Here is a 20956-nt window from a genome sequence, read left to right as displayed (position 1 = left end):
AAATTCAAATGACATGTATAGTCATGTATATAAAGTTAGAATTCAAACTAACGTTCATCGTCATTTATGTTTGATGAACCATTTCTATTACAATAATTTTTCCTATGTTTCTGTAAACTTCAGAAAGTAACTGCAACGATAAAACGTAACCGGTCGCCAAAAATTTCATTTTCCTTCTTTTCTTGTACTTAAATAGTTATTAAAATAACTATTACTATCAAAGTTATTTTATTGTTAATAAATAAAAAGTCATTATTTTGATTAATTGCAATCATGTATATGCCTAAAAACCAGCCTGTAATAAAAAAACTGTAATTTTTAAGCAACACTAGTTTTAGAAAATACTATTCGTATGTAGACTAGTTCATCGATTGAACCAATGCATATATATATACAACAAAGATACAAATTACCGTCTCGTAGTTTGACTTTTCTAGGCTAAAGAACTTGTATATTATTGTGCCATAAGAGCAATTAAAAAACCTGTAATTTTGGAATAAATAAAAAGCGATAAGAATTTTCCTTTAAGGAGACTGTACGTGACAGGGTCTGATGTACTACCGTCATTTGGCATCATTTTCATTTTCAGCTTGTACCCGTTTTTAGACAAATTAAACGGTTCACTTAGTATCACTTCTTGTTCGCCTGTTACTGCCCTGTCATAAAATTTAAATTTTTCAAGAGAAGCATTTAGCCTACGAGAAGCCGTCAAAAAACGGGACGGTAATTTGTATCTTGAAGGTTCTTTAGTGGTTCAGTTGAAAAACAAGTCTACTACATACAGCTTTGTGCATGAATAGTATTTTCTATTAGTTCTAGAAAATACTATTCATGCACAAAGCTGTATGTAGTAGACTTGATCAATGTTTGCGTAAGGACATGAGGGAAAACATATCGTTTGTTATTGCTTCAGCAAGGACGAATGGCCACGCCCTCTTATTGAAAAAGACGATGGGTTTGGCTTCCGTGAATTCGTGGAACAAAACATTTTACGTTCAAGAGCTTATGTCAAAAATGATAGCATTTTCGTTATGGCCAGCAGAGAATACCGAACATAAAAAGAGAAATTATTTTAACTAAGCAACTGCCATTTAAAGCATATCTGATTGATAGAAAAAGTTGAATCTGTGAAATTCGGCCTCCTCACAGAATAACGAATCAGTAGCTGTTGGCTTATTTTTTTTTTCACAAAATGTCAAAGTTCCCTGAGGGAGGGAGGACTGAAAGGGACAGGGAAAACTCGTCAGAATACCCCTAACGGGCGAATTAGAGGATACGATTTTGCCTACGATAATCGCATGCGACACGCTTACGCCAAGACTGCGACACAAATCGCACCCTGTTAAACAATCTATCACATCCATACGACAGACTCGCTTGTGTAAATGACCCTAAGTCATGTCGTAGGCCTGTCGCAAGCTTGTCGCATGCGAGAAAGTCGTACCGTGTAAATCAGCCCTAAAGGAGACTAATCTGGGCGTGGCTCAAGCTGTTTAGGACCCCCTAAAAGACACCATTTTGCATGCTTGGTCGGACTAGACCACCAACAGTCCAACACAGCTGTCTGACAGCGTTTACTTTTCATCTTGTATAAGCGAGACTGTTGTTGGCTTAAAATATTTGGGAACCCTAAGAGAACCCTAAGCGAGAGGACGACCTTCCCCGTTCGCCTCTCACTCGGGTCAAATTTGGTAAGTTGGAGACGAACATGGTGTTCAAAAATTCCCGTTCGCATGGGTGGAAGCAAAAGAAAAAAACAAGCCCCGGGACACTGTGTGTATAATTTTTTGTACGTTAAGGTCGTGTTATGAAAACACGAATGAATGATCAAGAATGCCAATGATGAACAATAGGAATTTTATATTTAGTCAGTCGTAGCTTTATAACCAGATCAAAACTTTTACTTTCCTTTTTTTAAGAAACGATTAAAATTTGCTGCAACTTCTCTTTGTCATGTTTTTGTATTAATAGGGAACACTTGTAATCGCTTATGCTCTATCCCTAGGCCAGTTTAAAAAAAGTATAAACGCTCTGCCCTTAGAATCTCGAAGTATTCTGTCCATTACAAGGCCAGGAAAAAGAGGGAGCAAGCAAGCGTTGCTTGAACATCACGACAAACCTTGTATTTGCAGCCAGGCCTCACAAAACTTCAAAAGGTTGTAGAAATCTGTCACCAAAATTGATAAAGCATTTCAGAAATATTGAAAACATTGACCGCGTAGCTAGTCGAACAGAGCGCGCGCCAAAAAACAATATATTTTAAATATTGGGCAAATTCCTACCTACTCCTACTTCTCGCCTGTCTGTAAATCGAATTAGCACACCGACTGCAAAATGCAAATGGCTTCCTCGATCATCACGAAAAAATTGTGTTGTAAGTACTGTGGAGCTTGGGCTGAGAGTTTGTCCACAACATCTGTTTTCCGGGTGTGACTTCAAGTCACGCTATCAGCCATAGCTTGCGTTCTGTTGCCCTGATTGGACAAGATATGACAGCATATCAAATGGAACGCTTGATCACGCAAGTTGGACGCGCTTCCTGTTTTTCTCAGAAAGCGAAAAGTGATAAAATGGCGGAGGGCGGAAATGTACCCGAGCTTGGCGGGTACGATTACGAGTTTACCAGTAGAGTCCCTGACGATTGGGAATGTCTTGTGTGTCATTTAACAATGAAGGATCCTGTTCAGATTGTAGGATGTGGCCACAGACTTTGTAATATCTGCATGGAATCTCTTTTCAGGTAACACATCAATACGGCTTGATCAGTGTTCCAGAACTCTAAAAGAATCTAGAAACATCTCAGACACGCCAGATCAACTAAGTGAGATTGAGAAATGTCTTGAGAATTGATAAGCTTGCACTGCGTGTGTTACGTTAGCAAATATACACAGTGCGATTAGAGTCATTGGTGTTTCAATCGGAGCAATCGGTCTGTTTTGATTATTTTGATATTTGTTGTCTTGAATCAACTTCTGCCATGTTCTGCCCGACGCGGAATTAACATTTATGTGTTTGTTATTACTTATTCTTCCAGGGTTTTCGGACTCGCGTGTCACTGCAGCGATATTTCCTTGCATACTATGCATATGAAAAGTATACGATGGATATGTAGATTTCTATTAAATTTATATGGAAATTTTCTTTGTTCAGACGCCCTTCACCGACATGCCCAGCAGACAGGCAGCCTTTGTCACGTGAGAAGGTATTTAATCACTCTTGAGTGCTTTTAGTCACGGGTCACGCAAACTCGTGCTGGCTTGCAGTTTATTGCGGAATGAACCGTTACGTTAGTCACCAAGCCTCCGAAATGATGCAAATGCCGGTCCACACATTGTTTGTGTCAGCTGTTTTCTTATTTTACAAACTGTTAGCTTAGATTATGTGTACCTAGAAACTAAAGTCTGCTTTTTAAAACAACAGATATTTCCAGATGCCGCTTGTCATCGCAAAATTCTGGATCTTACCGTGAAGTGTCCTCATTTTGGATGTTCATGGACAGGAGAACTGCGTGCTGTGGAGGTATAATCTTCTGACCTTTTCTGTATGTGCCGCTGAAATTTTCCATAACGTACTATGTCACTAAATTAGATGAGCGGCTATGACGTGATAAAAATAGCGTTCTTTTAGTGTTCGTTCTGTCTGTCACAACCCCCCCCCCCCCCCCCCCCCGCCGCCCGCGGTTATAGGCCCAATATTGTTCTAAATATTGAAATGAATTGATGTAATTCAAAAGCCGTTCAAGTATCAACGCTGCTGAAGCTCATTTCAAAACTTGGTTTTCTTTTCTTTTTTTTTTTTTCATTCCACTTATAAGCAACACCCTCCCCTCCCCCACCCCCCGAATAAAAGCCCTCCCGTTTATAAGCCCATCCAAAAACAACTTCAAGAGGCCAACTATAATTAGAGAGAGAAAGGTGATCTTTGGGAATCAGACTAAATTAAACATGATAAGGACTGAGAAAGAAAATAATGAAACAAAATAGTTTATAGAATAAGGCATGTAAATCTATAAACAATTTATTGAGATCGTACACTAACAAGGATGCACATAATGAATTGTATAACACATACCGTTATAACTTTTTGTAATTTTCTCATTTATAATTGTGAAATTGTTCAGTTTTGTCTCTTACTTGCACATTTTGTGGGATAGCTAGCTAGCTCTTTTCTTGTTCCTCCTTCGCCTCTTTCTTCTCCGACCTTGTTCTTTCTTGTTTCCATTTTTTTGTAGCATTTCGTCTTACCGTTCAGCATCAAAAGTTTCAAAGCTAACCATTTTACAAAGTCATATTTCAGAAAATGTATGCGTTTTATCATGGTTTATTATTTTTATCTGAAGAAACACCAGTCGGAATGCCCATTCAAGGTGGTCAAGTGTCCAAACTCAGGTTGTACAGAGAAGCTCACCAAGCAAGCTCTGCAGGGTCACATGGAAAATGAATGTTCTTGGAGGAAAATAAACTGTGAATATTGTCAAGAATCATTCATCTTGAACCAGAAACAGGTTTGCAAACAATTATGTGTTCAAAAACAAAGTTAAAATATTAGTTGGGCGAATTGTTATCTGTTTCTTTTCTTACGTTTGTATGCTGGCTTATAACAGTCTGACTATAACGCTATGTGGTGTGGTATTGTGACTTTGACAGTGCGCTTTATATTCATTTATTTTTGTGTGTTCATTTACTTCAGAAACATTTTGATATTTGCGGAAAGTTTCCTGTTCAGTGTTCTAACAAGTGTGGTTTGAGAAATATTCCACGAGAGAAGGTTTGTTTTGAGTAACTGGACCATTGCTAAGCACATCTTAGCATCGGCTAGTAAAATAGACATCGAACTTAAACAGTATTTGGTGTAAAACAATCTGACAGTTTTCTAATAACTAGTGTAGTGCTTCGCCGGCGATAAGTATTTTCAATTGCACAAATAAACAAGTACTTTTTTTTTACTTTCCATGAGAACGGACTGTCTACTTTTAAGGGGTGGGGTTCTTGGGGATATAAAGGGTGCTTAGAGGAAGATGTATATAGCATAGGGTGGAATATATTTCAAGTAACCCGATTCATCAGACGTATGTAGAGGTCTTGCAGAATTAAAAATCGCAAATTGCGAGGCGAAGAATTTTTTTCTATAATCCTTAGAATTCTTAAGCCCGTTTCTTTCTTTTTTTTCTGACAGCTTGATGTTCATGTTCGGGATGAATGTCCTGCAACTGAAGTTCAGTGTGAATACAAGAACTTAGGATGTAAAGCAGTGGTGAGGATGTGTTCAATATATAATAGATAAATCCCCCCCCCCCCAAAAAAAAAAAAATGGACGTTGAGCAAATATAATCCCCGAGCTTTTTACAGGAATTTTACGGTGGCTTTTTTTGCACCTAGGGGGAGCAAGGAGCCCCCTCCTCCCACCCCCAGGTGTCGAGACCTGTTTCAAAATGTGTTAGAATTAATTTCTTTGATTACAGTTTCCAAGATCAAACGTCAAATTTCACCTGGAATCTCAAGTTGAACGCCATTTGAACTTAGCTCTCCGCGGCCTTGAAGCCACTCAGCTTCAAGTTAGTGAGCTTGTCAGTCTGGTTAAGCAACAGTCACAACAGATAGAACGACAGTCACAACAGATAGAGCGACAGTCACAAGAGACACAGCAATTGATGTCCAAGATAAAAGAACAGTCACAGCAGATTGAGCGTCAGTCACAACAGATAGAGCGATTGATGGAGCGGAATGAGCACATTAACAAGACTGCGTTTGAATGGAAAATACCCAACTTCGAAGCTATTTATGGAAGACCACTGTCCTCGAAACAAACAATAGTTAGTGAACCATTTTATTTGGGTGGCTATAGATATAAATTGAAATTGAATGTCTCTTTATTTTATTTCCTGCTGGATATTACAGTTGTTCCTGGAGACTTTGATTCGATATTATCATGGCCTTGCAAAGAAAAGGTGCGTGTCACATTGATTGATCAAGACCCACGCATGGATAATAGAGAAAACATATCACATGTTATTGACTTTGAAAAGGGAGAGCGTCCCTGCTGTAGTCCTCATGCAGATGATGCCCACGAATATCGCTTTATTTTTAACAGACGAAAAGAGACTTTACGAACTCGATCATATATAAAGAATGACACCATTTTCATAATGGCCAACAAAGATAAGAGAGATTAATCAACACGTTTGATTTTCATACGAACGGCAAAATACTTCCGCGTTTACAGTTTTCCGTTTCTACGAAAATGAATAATTTGGTGTTAATGAACGCAAAATGTTTTTTTCAAATTTCTGGGAGTTCATTTCACACTTTCAGGAAACAACATAATGATCGCCGGGTTAGCTGAGATTTGCTTCGCTGTTTACAATCTATAATTTCTCTGACAACTAAATAAATCCTTGTGATATTGCTTGCTAAATTTTGAATTGATAAGTTTACAAAGACTAGGTGTATTGACGCAAAAATTTGCATTCGTCATTTCTATTACAATAATTTTTTCTATGTTTCTCTCAAAAAGAAACTGCAATGATAAAACGTTACCGGTCACCAAAAAATACTTTTTCCTTCTTTTCTTGTACTTTAATAGTTACTTATAGTTATTAAAATAACTATTACTATTAATGTTATTTTATTTTTTGTTAAGCCTTTTAAATAAATTAAAAGCTATTATTTTAATTAATTGTAATCATGTATATGTCTAAAAACCAGCCTGTAACAAAAAAAAACTAATTTTTAAGCAACACTAGTTTTAGAAAATACTATTCGTACACAGAGCTGTATGTAGACTAGTTCATCAATTGAACCGATAAATACCCAACAAAGATACAAATTACCGTCTCGTAGTTTGACTTTTGTAGGCTAAAGAACTCCCTGGGGGGGACTCGCATATGAAAGTGACGGGGATGCTCTTCGTCTCGCTTAGGGGTGTAATTTTCGGATTTTTGGTGTCGCTTAGGGTGTTCTGGGTGGAGTCCCCCTCCCTGGGAAAGAACTTGTATATTATTGTGCCATAAGAGCAATTAAAAAACCTGTAATCTAAAACATGTTATTTTGCACATTATGAAGCAAAGCTAGTTCTAGAAAATACTATTCATGCACAAAGCTGTATGTTCTAGACTTGTTTGTCAACCGAACCAATAAAAAAACCTTCAAGATACAAATTACCGTCTCGTAGTTTGACGGCTTTTTTAGGCTAAAGGCTTCTCTTGAAAAATTGAAGTTATATTACCGTATTTATTCGATTAAGCGCCCTGGGCGCTTATTAAATTTTTGGACCATGAGAGTGGGCGCTTATTCGAGGCTGGGCGCTTATTAAATTTTCACCATTTTTAGCAAGTAGTTAGTTTATTTTGCAGCAAAGCAATGAATAGTAATGAAACGTGAAGATGTACCAAAGCAAAACTCTAACTGTTCATTGAAAGTTTTTGTAAAGTTCAAAGAAAACTCGGTCTTCGCGGAAGTCCCTTAGTAGTACTAAGTCAATTTCAATCGCCATTCAACAATAATCAATACTTCACTTGTGCACTTCAGGTTTTTTTTATGAAGGAGGTGGGGGGTGGGCGCTTATTCGAGGCTGGGCGCTTATTAACTTTTTCTATCTACAGGGTGGGCGCTTATTCGAGGTTGGGCGCTTAATCGAATAAATACGGTAAATCAGAGTGAGTGTTTTCCATGCCTCGTACGATCAAAGACCTCTTCGAGATACCGACTATTTTGCATGAGGTATGCGTATGTTAGTCTGAGTAGAGGAAATGATAATATTGAAAGCGATTTGCGATGCATTAAATCAACCGGTATGCATTACGAGCGTTTGTTATTGTTTTGATTTTGTCGCTGAAGAAAATCGTTCAAAAATAAAAAAGATTAAGGGCATTTGGCGGCCTTGAATAAAATATCGCTAGAAACAGGTATAAAATGTTTGCTTCTGACGTCATTTGGCGTCGTGGGGTCACGCGGTAACTTGAAAACAACTCCATAAAATAAATTTCATTTTTATTTGCTTTCAGAAGCACATATACAGAGTATATCTACAGAAATGACTGTTCTTAAAATACTGTCTAAGTTAAGATGTAGAACTAGAGAAATGATCAAAACGTGGCGATTTCCATACCGCGAATTGGAATCCATACGAGTTCGTTTCGATATTAAACCGGTCACATACAGATTCTCAAATGTTTTCAGTTTGATCTTTTCGCAATCAGAAAGGTTGCCTGTGATTACGAGGGGAAAAATGCAGAATGAATTTCAACAAAGCTTACTTGGTATTGGAAGAACCTACTGGCAATGCGAAGGGAAATAATCTAACAGCGATTTAGAAGAAGCCTAGCAAAAGGTCTAGCAAAAGGAGGTAGAAAAGAAATTCGGAACCCAGCGCAAGGCATGAGGAGAAAGCCTCTCCCGCCCCTTTCGACGTATGCCACACAGCCCACAACGTAGCGTACGCGCGAGGTAAATGCTATTTTTGGATTGACTTTCCAGTTCTCATTTTTACGCCGACCAACCACCGGTCCATGTAGCGCCCGAAACTTATCCCTTCCTTGTTTTCACAGCTTATTGCGTCTTGGAGTATTTCTACTCTATCTGGATGGGATGTTAATCCCTAACGCAGGTTACCCTCCAGCATTCTGTCAGGTTGCTCCAGCAATTCACCGGTACCCATTTATACACCTAAATGGAGAGAGGCATTGTGAGAATTTTAACTCTCACAAAGCATCAACTAACCTTGACTAGTCTTTTTCCTCAAGAGTGTTTAATGTGGAACTTTAAAACAAGCGTTTTAAAACAAAAGCTATTTAATAGGTCATGAGAATTGAGGTGTCGTCTTCTCATGAAAAACTTGAATAAAACCATAGAGCGGTTTTCACTTGAGTGTCGAAAGTAAATTGCGTTTGCTTAGGTTTTGCATTGCTACGCTTAGTGAATGGCTTAAAAATCTCGCGCCACTTTCTCAGCCAATCAGAACTAAAACCAAAACCAATCGTGACTCGCTCGCGCACGTTTTCCCGCGCTTTGTGCCAGCTACATGTAGTTGCTTCGAGTTTTGATTGGCTCACTGGAAGCCAGCATCGTACATGAAGGAGCATTCGAAAGCTAAATCGGGTTGATATGATTATCAAACCATTTTATTGCTACGGGGTAAAAAAAAAGGAAAAAAAAAAAGAAAAAAAAAAACTTGGCCTCTGGGATTTGAACTCACGACCTTCCGATCCGCAGACTAGACTGGCACCTTACCGATTGAGCTACTCCGACAGACTCTGCGATACACGTTGAATATATTGTATAACAATGTAATAGATATTGTGGAGTCTACTAAACTGCTGCGAAACTATAACAGGATCGCGAAACTATTTTCTATTGCTAGAAAGCAGATAATTTACTGTACTCTAAAGTAATTTTTCGTGCCATGAGTAATGATTTTGCCGCCATAAACATTAGTACTTTGGCCGCTTATTCACTAGAATGAAAACATTGTAAGCTCCAGTGAAAATTAAATAAATGGGGAGCTCCGCTTTTAGGCGTGCCTAAATCTATATATTAAGCCATTTTCGAGCTGCCTTGTAATTCTGATTTTAATAAACTGAACCAGTCCTCTCATTGCGCAACTTTTCAAACGGGAAATGAGTTTAATTTGATGAAAGCTTGCGCACCAGGACTCGTTTTGAAACAGAGGAAAAAAGCAACTCGGAAATGAACCAACTTTTCGCGCGAAATCTTTTAACTTGCGCTCAATTTCCCACTGCACAGCTGGGGTGGGCAGCGGAATACACCTGACCTCTCTCTTTACTTTCCAATCGGTAAAGCGAATCTTTAGCGACGCACTGCAAAGCATATAATTAAGGTAATCCTCAGAACTTCACTTACTTAAAGGCTCGAACCTGCCTTTAAGCAAATAAGTAGGGGCCTACAAGTCGTTTGGACGGTACAACTTAGAGCTATTCACAAAGCTCGGCTGCTGGATTCAGCAGCAATCAAAATTATCTCGGAACGAAGACTGACAATGAAATTTTGAGGTGGCAAACAAAGTAAAACCAGGAAGGCTGCCAATGGCAATGCTAGTGTCAACTGCTATCCCGGAAGGTTTTGTTTTGTAGGATGCGCAGAGTGAAGATCGACGTACTCAGTTATGATGATCGACAATGAAAACAGAGCGACACGGCACTTGCCCTGATACATGCCTACCGTATACGGAGACATGCTTATAAATGGACTGATGTTAAACCGTGTATGATTCGCGAATTTGCACCTGAAAAGTATACAGATAATTATGTTTGCAACCAATTTTTCACTAGTCAGAGCTCTCATTGTATATAATTGTTTAATATGTTCTTTTTAAAAAGGTTCATTCATGCAGGTCAAGTTTGTTTTTAAATTATACGAAAAAAAATAGGAAAGAAAGTGCGTTTCACTTGAGGTTCTAATTATGGATGCCCCGACCCCCCTACTGAGGACCCTTCGGCGCACTTACAATGACACTCACAACCATAAGGTTGCAGTATAGGCTCGATTTCCAGTCGTTTTGGGAGTCCGCCAAGGAACGCAGCAGGCTCACAAAACGGCTGGAAATCGAGCCTGCTATAAGACTTATAATCAGAAAGTGCCTAGAAATGCCCCTGAACGTAGACTACAAACAAATTCACGCAATAAAATACGGGTTGTTTTTCTGGGAGAGCAAACATTGATTTTCTAAGTTTTGTTTCGTTCTTGACTCTTGCTGCCGTTTTGGTACTTGAGATTACAGGAGCTTTTCCAAATAACGTATCCAGACGTAAACAATTCCATGTGATTTTCTACAAAAAATCATCTATCGTACTTAGCTTGTCACATCTTTATAGAAAAGCAGGACTGCAAGCAAATGTCATCGGTCTACGGATAACAGGGCAATCACACATGTAACGACAGTCACGCGAGTGATATTATGATTCACATTTTGATTGGACAAAAGAAGTAACGGCATGAAACACTTGATCACGCCACACCGGACGCACTTCCTGTTTTACTCAGACTGAGGCGAAAGTGATTAAAATGGCGGAAGGCGGAAATTTACCAGAGCTTGGCGGGTACGATTACGAGTTTACAAGTACAGTTCCCGAGGATTTGGAATGTCTCGTGTGTCATTTAACAATGAAGGATCCTGTTCAGATTGTAGGATGTGGACACAGACTTTGTAATATCTGCATGGAATCTCTGATGAGGTAAACGACATCCGTGATAATCTTGATCAGTGATCCAAGCGCAAAAGAAACATACCAGACACGCCAAATTAGTGACCGTGATTGAAAAGTTGAAACTCTCTCGCATGCATGAAAGTGTATACGTTGAGTGTTTCTCCTATTTTTCTTCTATTTTTATTTTTCATTGTTAGATGTCCTTCACCGATATGTCCTGCAGATATACAGCCTTTGTCACGTGAAAAGGTATTTAATCACTCTTGATTGCGTTTTAGTAGTCACGAGTCACGCAAACTCGTGTTTGGCAGTTCATAGTCAAGCAGTATTTTAAAATCAGCGCAATGTAAGATTAAACTGTTTTGAACAAAATGACCCCAAACGCTCGACCCAGACCGCTCGATCCGGAGTCCAACGCGCTTATTCAGTAACCATCACTGAACCATTCGGACGACAAACCGCAAATGTATACAAAACTACGTTATGTGTGTAAGCTGCTTTAAAATTCTACAAAATGTTAGATTAGCATGTGTTTTCCCAGGTATATTTAACTTAAAAATAAATATTCTTTGCGTCACATTTTTAAAATGGCAGATATTTCCAGATGCCGCTTGTCATCGCAAAATTCTGGATCTTACCGTGAAGTGTTCTTATTCTGGATGTTCATGGACGGGAGAACTGCGTGCTGTGGAGGTATAATATTTTGACTTTCTGAATGTTTTGCAACTGAGATTCCATTACATAAGGCGCACACGCGTAACAGCTCTAAACTCCCACCCAGACGTGTTTAGGGGCGATCGTGTTTTCATGACTGCGTGGGAGGCTAACACAGCACACCCAGCTCAGCACACATACACACACAAAGAAAGCCAAAAAACTTCAGGAGACTTACTTTTATAGAGAAAAAAGTTGGTCAAAATTGCAAAACCCCTGTCTAGGAATCAGGCTAAATTGAACATGAAAGGGGCGGAGAAAGAAAATTGAAACTAAAAAGTTAGAACTAACACGTAAAATTGCTCTACTTAATTTTTTGATCTATATTGAGATCGTATGCAATACTATACAACACCTTATTGACACTCTCCTCGCGGGGATTTTTAATGACAATAGATATGTTTAAAATGAAAATAAAAAGAATCATAAGTGGTCTACAGACTGTTACAGGTTTTCATAATTTTTCCTTTTTGAATTGTAACATCGTTCAGTTTTATCACTTATGCACATTTGCCTATTTTTAATTTATTTGACTATATATCACTTTTCCCATTTCTTTTGTTTCACTCTTTTTCTCCTCTACCTCCTCCAGCCCCTCCTTCTTCTCCTCCTTCTCCTCGTCTTCCTTCCCCTCTTCCTTCTCCTTCTCCTACTCCTCATCCTCCTCCTTCTCATCCTATCATCCTTTTCCTTCTCCTCCTTCTTCTTCTACTTCTCTTCCTCCTCCTTCCCCTACTTCCCTCCCCCTCATCCTTCTCTTCCTCCTCCTCCTCCTTTTCCTTCTCCTCCTTCTTCTTCTCCTTCTCTTCCTCCTCCTTCCCCTCCTTCCCTCCCCCTCATCCTTCTCTTTCTCCTCCTCCTCTTCCTCCTCCTCCCCCTCCTACTCCTCCTTCTACTCCTCCTCCTTCCCCACTTCCTTCTTCTCCAACTTTTTGCTTTGAGTTATGGTACAATAGTTTTTCAGCATTTTCTGTGATTTACTCCAGGAACATACTGCTGTTTGTCGAAAGTTTCCTGTTGAGTGTACTAACAAGTGTGGTTTGAAGGACATTCCACGAGAAAAGGTTTGTTTTATGCCGTAACGTCACTGCCCACATTGCTGAACACGCCTTACCACAAGCAAACCAGAATAAAACAAACCACAACTGAGCTAATCACAGTAGAACTAACCTGAAGCACATCAGAGTGGAACTAACCGCAAAAAGTGGGGTTGTTCTCCAGCTAGGCAAACCGTGCACGTGGTTTCAATCGAAAATAACCTACTTTGTGAAAAAATCACATTGACCCATTGACTCTTACATGTGACTTATGACTCATTTGACTCATACAACAAGGACCCTCTGAGCCAGTCAAGTCTGAACTGTTTTGAAAGTGTCTCAAGATTGTCTTAGATAGGTTACAATAGATAAACTCTCATCGTGGAGAAAGCTATCTTTATTTACGGTGGCGGGGGGTGGACGATACTTATAGGTGCTACGGAGAATATGGTCTCTGGAGAGAGAGTTTTTCCATTGGGTGCAATGTATAACAGGGGAACCATTCATCGACGAAAAATATAGCCCAGAAGGCGAAAATTTTCTGGACTATATATTTACAACAGATTCATTTTTGCTGTGCCTCATTTTTCAGCTTGATGTTCATGTTCGCGATGAATGTCCTGCAACCGAAGTTCAATGTGAATACAAGAACTTAGGATGTGACGCAGTGGTATGAACTTGTTTATATATTCAAAAAAATACAGTCTTAACTCGAGCTTTGATTCAGTGTGGATATTATTATTTTATTTTTTTGATTTAAATATTTAGATCTTAAAGAAACATTTGATTTCTCTGTTTACAGTTTCCAAGATCAAACGCCAAATCTCACTCTAATTCTCAAGTTGAAAAACATTTGAACTTAGCCCTCCGCGGCCTTGAGTCTACTCAGCTCCAAGTCATTGAGCTTGTCAGTCTGGTTAAGGAACAGTCACAGCAGATAGAGAGGCTAAACAATCCCCCGTTTGTATGGAAGATTCCAAATTTTCAAGCTGTTTATGACAGAGCGGTGACAGGGGAACAAGAGGTTATATTTAGTGATCCATTTTATTTGTCTAAATTTGGATATAAACTAAAAATCAAAATGAGGCCGAACGGTGGCGCTTCAAACCCGCAGCTAAATAAGAAATTAAAGGGAAAATTTCTGTCGCTCTGTATTATTGTCGTTCCGGGGGATTATGACTGGATGTTACCCTGGCCTTTTTCAGAGGAGGTTCTCGTAACTTTGATTGATCAAGACCCACGACAGCATCTCAGAGAAAATATATCGAAAGTTATTAACTTTAAAAAAGACCACGTTTCACGACCTCTAAAAGAGGATTATGTTGGACTTGGGATCGGCAGCTTTGTCAGTCAAAATGTTTTGCAAACTGGATCATACTTGATTAACAATACTATGTTTATAATGGTCGGCAAAAATAATGCGCAATAACTACAAAGAAAATGGCTTGTGTATCGAGTTTTCGTAATTAAAAATTAAATTATTCGCTCTCGATTTCTATTTAAACAAAAGAGTGTTTCTGTCGAGGAACTGTCGGCTGATAGTTGCTTCCGCGCACCCATGTAAAAACGAGCATCGTGAATATTTTTTTACTTTTAAGGATAAAAAACTGAAAACCCACTTAATGCAGTGAAATTGGTTGGGCGGGCGGGCACTATCCATCCGTGCATTTTTCCCGGACGGGCACTATGGGCTGATATATAGTGCCCCTCCGCGGATGAACACTATCGCGTCACGTGATCAATTTAAACCAACCAGAATCGGAGAAAATTTGGTGGTAAACTATAAAAGCTGATAGAATACAAGTAGCTCAACTAATCAAAGTGCAGCTTTTACATTAGAACATCAGTATATTCTACTAAAGAAGGATGCGCAGAGTAAAGACGTTCGTGAAGACGTTCGTTTGACGATGAAAACATAGCAACTCTCGGTACTTGCCCTGATACATGCGCACAGAGACGCAGAAGCCGTGAAAGAACAGACGACTAGCTTTCTAGTTTCTTTGTGTTGCACCAAGATTTCAGATCTTAGTTCTTCATCAGAGAAATGAAATCCTCCTTGGAAACTTTTTAAATTAAAAATGTATATAAAAAATTAAATCAAATTTAACTTCTCAGTCCTGTTTGACCCTGTTAGTAGTGGAATTTTTTTTATCTTCTTAATTTTCTCTATTGCTATTGTTATTACTCTGAAGAAAGTTATTTGTTAAATGCATCGTAGATTTTATTTTCTGTAAGTATAAGATAAGCTAGTGTTTGTAAGTTTTTTATAAGTTTAATCTTCCTTATTGTAACCTATTTTCGCGGGACTTAATTTTCGCGAAACAAAAGACCTGCGAAAAAAGGTTCTCGCGAAAAAATAATGACGCGAACTTTAATACCCTTCTTTATAATTCGTTGTGATTAATCAACGTTGCCGTCAGTTTACTACATAATTATCTTGGTACAGTAGTCCAACTAGCCAGCCATACTTTGCGGTTGCCAAAAATTATATTGGTAACGTATCGTATTGTAAGTTTTGTGCAAATAATCCCTGTAAGTAGTGTAGTAATAACGCTGTTTATAATGTAACGTTTGTAAATGTGCGAGGAATCAATTAAAAGAAGATTTCAGATGTCATGTGCAACCAATATGTCGCTAGTCAGAGTTCTCATCGTATAATTTTCTGAAAAAAGTTCACTCATGTAGGTCTTTTTCTTGTTTTTAAGTAATGCGAAAAAAAGGTGCGTTTTACCTTAGCTTCAAACAGGCATGGCCCAGCCCCCAAAATGAGGGCCCCTTAGCGCAACTAAAACACGCGAAACTATCAAGGCTTACTACCAGAAAATGCCAAGGAACGCCCCTGAACTTATCTTAACGTATTTTTTTCAGGGAGGGTACACATAGTCTCCTTCGCAGCCGCTTTTTGGGACGTCACGCAACGGGGAGGGGACACATTGATTTCCTAAGTTTTGTTTCGTTCTTAACTCTTGCTGGGCAGTGCTTTGTTAGGAAAAACACCTTAGGCCTTTTACATACCGTATCCAGGCGTAACAATTTCATGCGCTTTTTTGCAAAGAACTCATACTTGTCGCATCTTTATAGGGACTGCAAGCAAATAAATATATCATTGGTGTACGGAGAACACGGCAATCACACAGTCATGTGACAACAGTTTCATATTTTGATTTGGGCAAAGTTTTTTTCAATATATTCTAGTTTTTTTTTCTATCCACTTTGTTTATTTTTTGACCGCGTTAGCCGTCAGGATCAGTTTGCCGTCTATATTTTCCGTTTTTCACATTTTGATGGGCATGGTCAAAACAATTATAACAGCATGGAACGCTTGGTCACGCCACGCCGGACGCACTTCCTGTTTTTCTCAGAAAGCGAAAGTGATTAAAATGGCGGCGGGCGGAAATGTACCAGAGCTAGGCGGGTATGATTACGATTTCACGAGTAGAATTCCCGAGGATTTGGAATGTCTTGTGTGTCAGTTAACAATGAAGGATCCTGTTCAGATTGTAGGATGTGGACACAGACTTTGTAACATCTGCATGGAATCGCTGTTGAGGTAAAAGACATTATAAATTTTCTTGATCAGTGTTTCAGGCGCTCAAAAACGGTCACGAAATCATACAACTCTTATGAGAAACGTAAATTGACGAAGTTGTGAGTCAAATACATAACACAAATACGTAACACCGTCCAAATACATAACACATAAAACGGACTGAGCCTGGAAACATCCCAGACACGCCACATCACCTAAACTGTGATTAAAAAGTTGTGACTCGAGTGTCGGGAACAATGAACCCATGTACAGTAAAAACCAGCGAGTAAGAACCTAGGTTTTTCAGGTTAGCCTAAACAGGCTCTTTCATAACTAGTAGTTAACACAAATTTAGGCTATTTTGTTCTTTAAATAGGTTCTTATGCACTGTATTTTCTGGGCAAAATTTACATTGTTGCTATTAAACCTTTCAGAGATATTCAGCCTATTATTTGTATACAGTTGTATAAAATTTGCATACCAGACAAGCGTTTATGTAAATTTACTGTATTCCCTCCCAAGCGCAGCATGAACTTGAGACGCGAGTGCAAGTTTCCTTTATTTTTTTTCTACTGTTTTTGTTTTTCATTGTTCAGGCGTTCTTCGCCGACATGTCCAGCAGACAGACAGCCTTTGTCGCGTGACAAGGTATTTAATCACTATTGAGTGCGTTTTGATAGTCAGGTCACGCAAGGCGCGAGTTCACAGTGTCAGTTCATAGTCAGGCAGTAATAACCGTTATCATACAACTGTACGGCCGGTACGTTGAGTTTTAGATAAGTTATCAGCAACTTCTTTGAAAGCAAAGTGTCTCGAACAAAATAGAACAAACTCGACCGCAGGAACCCAGACCACTCTATCCCAAGTCCAACGTGTAACAACAAACCTTTCAAATGCTGCAAATGTATTCAAATTTATATCGTGTGTAAGCTGCTTTAAAATTTTACATGCTAGATTAGAATGTGTTTACCCAAACATACTTTACTTTAAAAAGTGTTTCATTATATCCGCGCCATATTTTTAAAATGTCAGATATTTCCAGATGCCGCTTGTCATCGCAGAATTCTGGATCTTTCCGTGAAGTGTTCTTATTCCGGATGTTCATGGGCGGGAGAACTGCGTGCTATGGAGGTATTATCCTTTGACTTTTTCTCTTGTCTGTATGTACTACCACACGATACCATTCATACTTCACCACTGGCAACATGAGCAGCTAAGACTAAAATTGCATTGCCTCTTGAGGGCACACAACTTCCCTTAAAACAAAATACAATGAACTACAAACAATGGTTTTCACCTTACTGTGGATGATGTGCTCATTCAAAAGACGGGAGGAAGGGGGGTCACAATTTTTTGGTCTCTGATTTGGTGAGGGTCGCAAATTTCTGGGCTCTCATTTCGGGGGAGGGTCACAATTTTTGAGCCCACTTATTCAAAAATTTACCGGCCCTCCCCCCCCCCCCCCCCAGTAATTAATGACCGCTCCCTAATGGGAGATGGAGAAAGAACTGAATTGAAACGGCAAAGTTAGGAATATTAAACGAATAACATTATTCTATATACAATTTGTTGAGATCGTGTGCATAAAATGAATTAAATTTAACTGCTTTACGTTTTAGCTTTCCATGATTTTTTTTTCATAAAGAGCTGTGATTTCGTTTACTTTTCACATTTTTTTCCCTATTGTAGGATAGCCCCTCTTCTTCTTCTTCTTCTTCTTCTTCCTTCTCATTCTCCAACTTTGTGCTTTCGAGTTATTTTACATTTTGTAGCATTCTGTGTGATGTTCTGCAGGAACATGCTGGTGTTTGTCAAAAGCTTCTTGTTAAGTGTCCACACAACTGCGGTTTGAGAGATATTCCACGAGAAAAGGTTTGTTTTTATACCACTGACGTCACTGTCCCATTCCTTAGGAAACCTTATTACCCGGGGAGGGGGGGGGGGGTACTCCCATAAATTTTGGATAGGGGTGTGCTGCGAAGGTTCTTAAACCCTGACCGTATTAAAGGATAAAAAGAAAGGGAAAATTGATACCCTTTTTAAAGCCAACAAACCTCATAATACGAACAGATAGTTCAGTCGTTTAGCTGGGCATTTATTTTAGCTGATAGAATTTAGGTACCCTATCTAAGGATCAGAATGGAAACACATTGCCAAAAGGAGCAAAAGTGATACCATATTTAAGGACCGAGAACCTCAAAAGCCATACCCATATATGGAAGTACCGCCCCCGGGCCTAGCTATAGGACGTCATGTATTTAGTCGCTGCTTCTTGTGTGTCTGTAGAGAGGGTCTATCAATCGATCTATAAAGGGTGAAAAGTGCACTTATTATGTCCGAAATGTAAGCAGGGGAACATCCATCTACAGAAAATGAAGCCAGAAGGTGATAACAAAATTTCTGATCGAACTGTATGTTTATACCAGATTCTGTTTTCGTTGTTTTTGTTTTCAGCTTGAGGTCCATGTTCGGGATGAATGTCCTGCAATCGAAGTTCAATGTGAATACAAGAATTTAGGATGTAGAGCAGTGGTATGAACTTGTTAATTGAGTCTTAAATATAGTCATTACATTGATATACTTGATTAACACATCCTTCAGTGTGAAAACAGTGATTTATCATGTAAAGCAGTGTTATAAATTTCTTTATACCCAATAAAAATAAATCCTCGACACTCGAGTTTATGAAATGATGGGACTGTTGCCTATAGCTAAACGAGTAGCAAGCACGCATTCCTTCTCGTGGTTCAAGTTTTTAGTATGACAGAAAACGTTTGACTTTTTGCAAAGTTAAAAAAAATTCTCCGGAATAGATTCAGCGCCACCGTAAATTTTCGAACATTTTAGGTGTCTCTGAAACTACTCCGGAGAATTTTTTTGTACCACTGACCCATCAAAGTTTGAGAGCTGGAAAGTGCTGGAAACAGTTGTGAGCTTCCTTAAATGAAACAACTGACCAATTTCTGCCGGAATTTACATTCTGGGAAACAAAAAACATCAAACAAGCTTTTCGTGCAGAACAATATCTTTTAAAATTCTGCAAAAGACAAGCTAAGGAACCGAAAGTAGATGTTCAGTGCTGACCATTGAAATAACTGGAATTTGTTCAGCCGTCGTTGAGATTTTAAGAGAATTATTTTGTCTGTTTACAGTTTCCAAGATCAAACGTCAAATCTCACTCGGAAACTCAAGTTGAACGCCATTTGAACTTAGCCCTCCACGGCCTTCAAACTACTCAGCTTCAAGTTAATGAGCTTGTCAGTCTGGTTAAGGAACAACAACGTCAGATAGAACAGTTGAAAGAGAAGTCAGAGCGACTGGATAACCCTCCGTTTGTATGGAAGATACCAAACTTTAAAACTGTTTATGAAAAAGCGGTGACAGGCGAACAAGAAGTAATATTTAGTGAGCCATTTTATTTGTTTAGATGTGGATATAGATTGAAAATCAAAATGAGGCCGAATGGTGGCGCTTCAAACCCCCAAATGAATAAAAAATTTAAGGGAAAATATTTATCACTTTATATCATTGTCGTTCCTGGGGACTATGACTGGATGTTGCCCTGGCCTATTTCAGAGGAGATTCGCGTAACCTTGATTGATCAAGACCCGCTCCAGCATCTCAGAGAAAATATATCGAAAGTTATTAAATTTGGATCAGGGTCAGTTTTACGCCCTCTAAAAGACGATGACGTCTCGGGAGTTGGGATCGGCACCTTTGTCGAACAAAACGTTTTGCCAACTCGGTCATATTTGTATAACGATACTGTGTTCATAATGGTCAACAAAAGTAATGCACAATAACTACAAAGAAAATATCTACATGTATGTCGAGTTTTCGTAATTACTGTAATGTAGTTAGATGATTCGCCATCGATTTTTATCGGCTGATAGAATACAAGTAGCTCATATATACTAGTTTTCGAAGGTTATAAACTTCGTACGTATACGCTGCGTGGCACTTGATTGTTATAATAAATGGAGTAAACTGTTTATATTTTAAGTGCCAAATTCCTTATAAAGAAAACCAAACGTTTCGAAAAGGCCAAGCCCGAAACGTTGGGTATTTTTACAGTGTGATTACTTCAACCAAGGCTACCAAGCAAATTTTTCACAAATTGACCAATAGTGTTTGCATGTTGAAACAATAAAAATGGTCACAAATTATTGCTTCTGTAGAATGCAGCTGGTGTGGATCCATAATTTGTAGAAAATGTATTGTTAACATACAAGGTTTTCATTCCCTAGTTTTGCACAGATTTTGTCAGGTGGCCTTAGTTGGAGTAGTCGCACTGTAATAAGGACAACATCCTATCAAATTGCAGCTTTTACATAAAAATATTATTGTATTCTACTAAAGGAGGATAGTTCTATCTTCCCAGCATGCTCGGTGCATGCACTATGGTGTGTAACGTACGTATTTTAGCCAAATTTGCACATGGATATTCTTACTTCACAAATCAAATCAGAGGCAACAACTAAACAGCTTTATCTTCAATGTATATTACGCTATTTT

The 20956-nt window shown here is 38.8% G+C and overlaps 2 protein-coding genes across 2 annotated transcripts; both read left to right on the top strand.

The window, feature by feature from the left end:
• Positions 1-2537: 2537 nt before the first annotated feature.
• On the top strand, positions 2538-6875 carry LOC144635193 (TNF receptor-associated factor 6-A-like). The gene is made up of 7 exons (XM_078494273.1): positions 2538-2740; positions 3151-3202; positions 3421-3519; positions 4340-4504; positions 4690-4767; positions 5176-5253; positions 5462-6875. The coding sequence occupies exons 1-7, from the start codon at positions 2571-2573 to the stop codon at positions 6170-6172; spliced, it is 1353 nt and encodes a 450-aa protein (XP_078350399.1). The 5' UTR covers positions 2538-2570; the 3' UTR covers positions 6173-6875.
• Positions 6876-10604: 3729 nt separating this feature from the next.
• On the top strand, positions 10605-20443 carry LOC144635612 (uncharacterized). The gene is made up of 12 exons (XM_078494699.1): positions 10605-11188; positions 11359-11410; positions 11756-11854; positions 12862-12939; positions 13505-13582; positions 13715-14338; positions 16077-16462; positions 17038-17089; positions 17474-17572; positions 18236-18313; positions 18896-18973; positions 19594-20443. The coding sequence occupies exons 1-12, from the start codon at positions 11019-11021 to the stop codon at positions 20242-20244; spliced, it is 2445 nt and encodes an 814-aa protein (XP_078350825.1). The 5' UTR covers positions 10605-11018; the 3' UTR covers positions 20245-20443.
• The last annotated feature ends 513 nt before the right edge of the window (positions 20444-20956 follow it).

The sequence above is a fragment of the Oculina patagonica genome, chromosome 13 (assembly GCF_052425735.1).
Source record: "Oculina patagonica isolate OP01 chromosome 13, crgOcupat, whole genome shotgun sequence".
Classification (NCBI taxonomy): domain Eukaryota; kingdom Metazoa; phylum Cnidaria; class Anthozoa; order Scleractinia; family Oculinidae; genus Oculina; species Oculina patagonica.
This window is presented reverse-complemented; position numbering and strand designations above follow the sequence as displayed.

Bases quoted from the DNA above. Each gene is read 5' to 3' on its own strand.
- LOC144635193 (XM_078494273.1), top strand. From the start codon at position 2,571: ATGGCGGAGGGCGGAAATGTACCCGAGCTTGGCGGGTACGATTACGAG. The intron at 3,203-3,420 runs GTATTTAATCAC...TTAAAACAACAG, and splicing joins AGCCTTTGTCACGTGAGAAG to ATATTTCCAGATGCCGCTTG. The intron at 4,768-5,175 runs GTTTGTTTTGAG...TTTTTCTGACAG, and splicing joins GAAATATTCCACGAGAGAAG to CTTGATGTTCATGTTCGGGA.
- LOC144635612 (XM_078494699.1), top strand. From the start codon at position 11,019: ATGGCGGAAGGCGGAAATTTACCAGAGCTTGGCGGGTACGATTACGAG. The intron at 17,090-17,473 runs GTATTTAATCAC...TTAAAATGTCAG, and splicing joins AGCCTTTGTCGCGTGACAAG to ATATTTCCAGATGCCGCTTG. The intron at 18,974-19,593 runs GTATGAACTTGT...GTCTGTTTACAG, and splicing joins ATTTAGGATGTAGAGCAGTG to TTTCCAAGATCAAACGTCAA.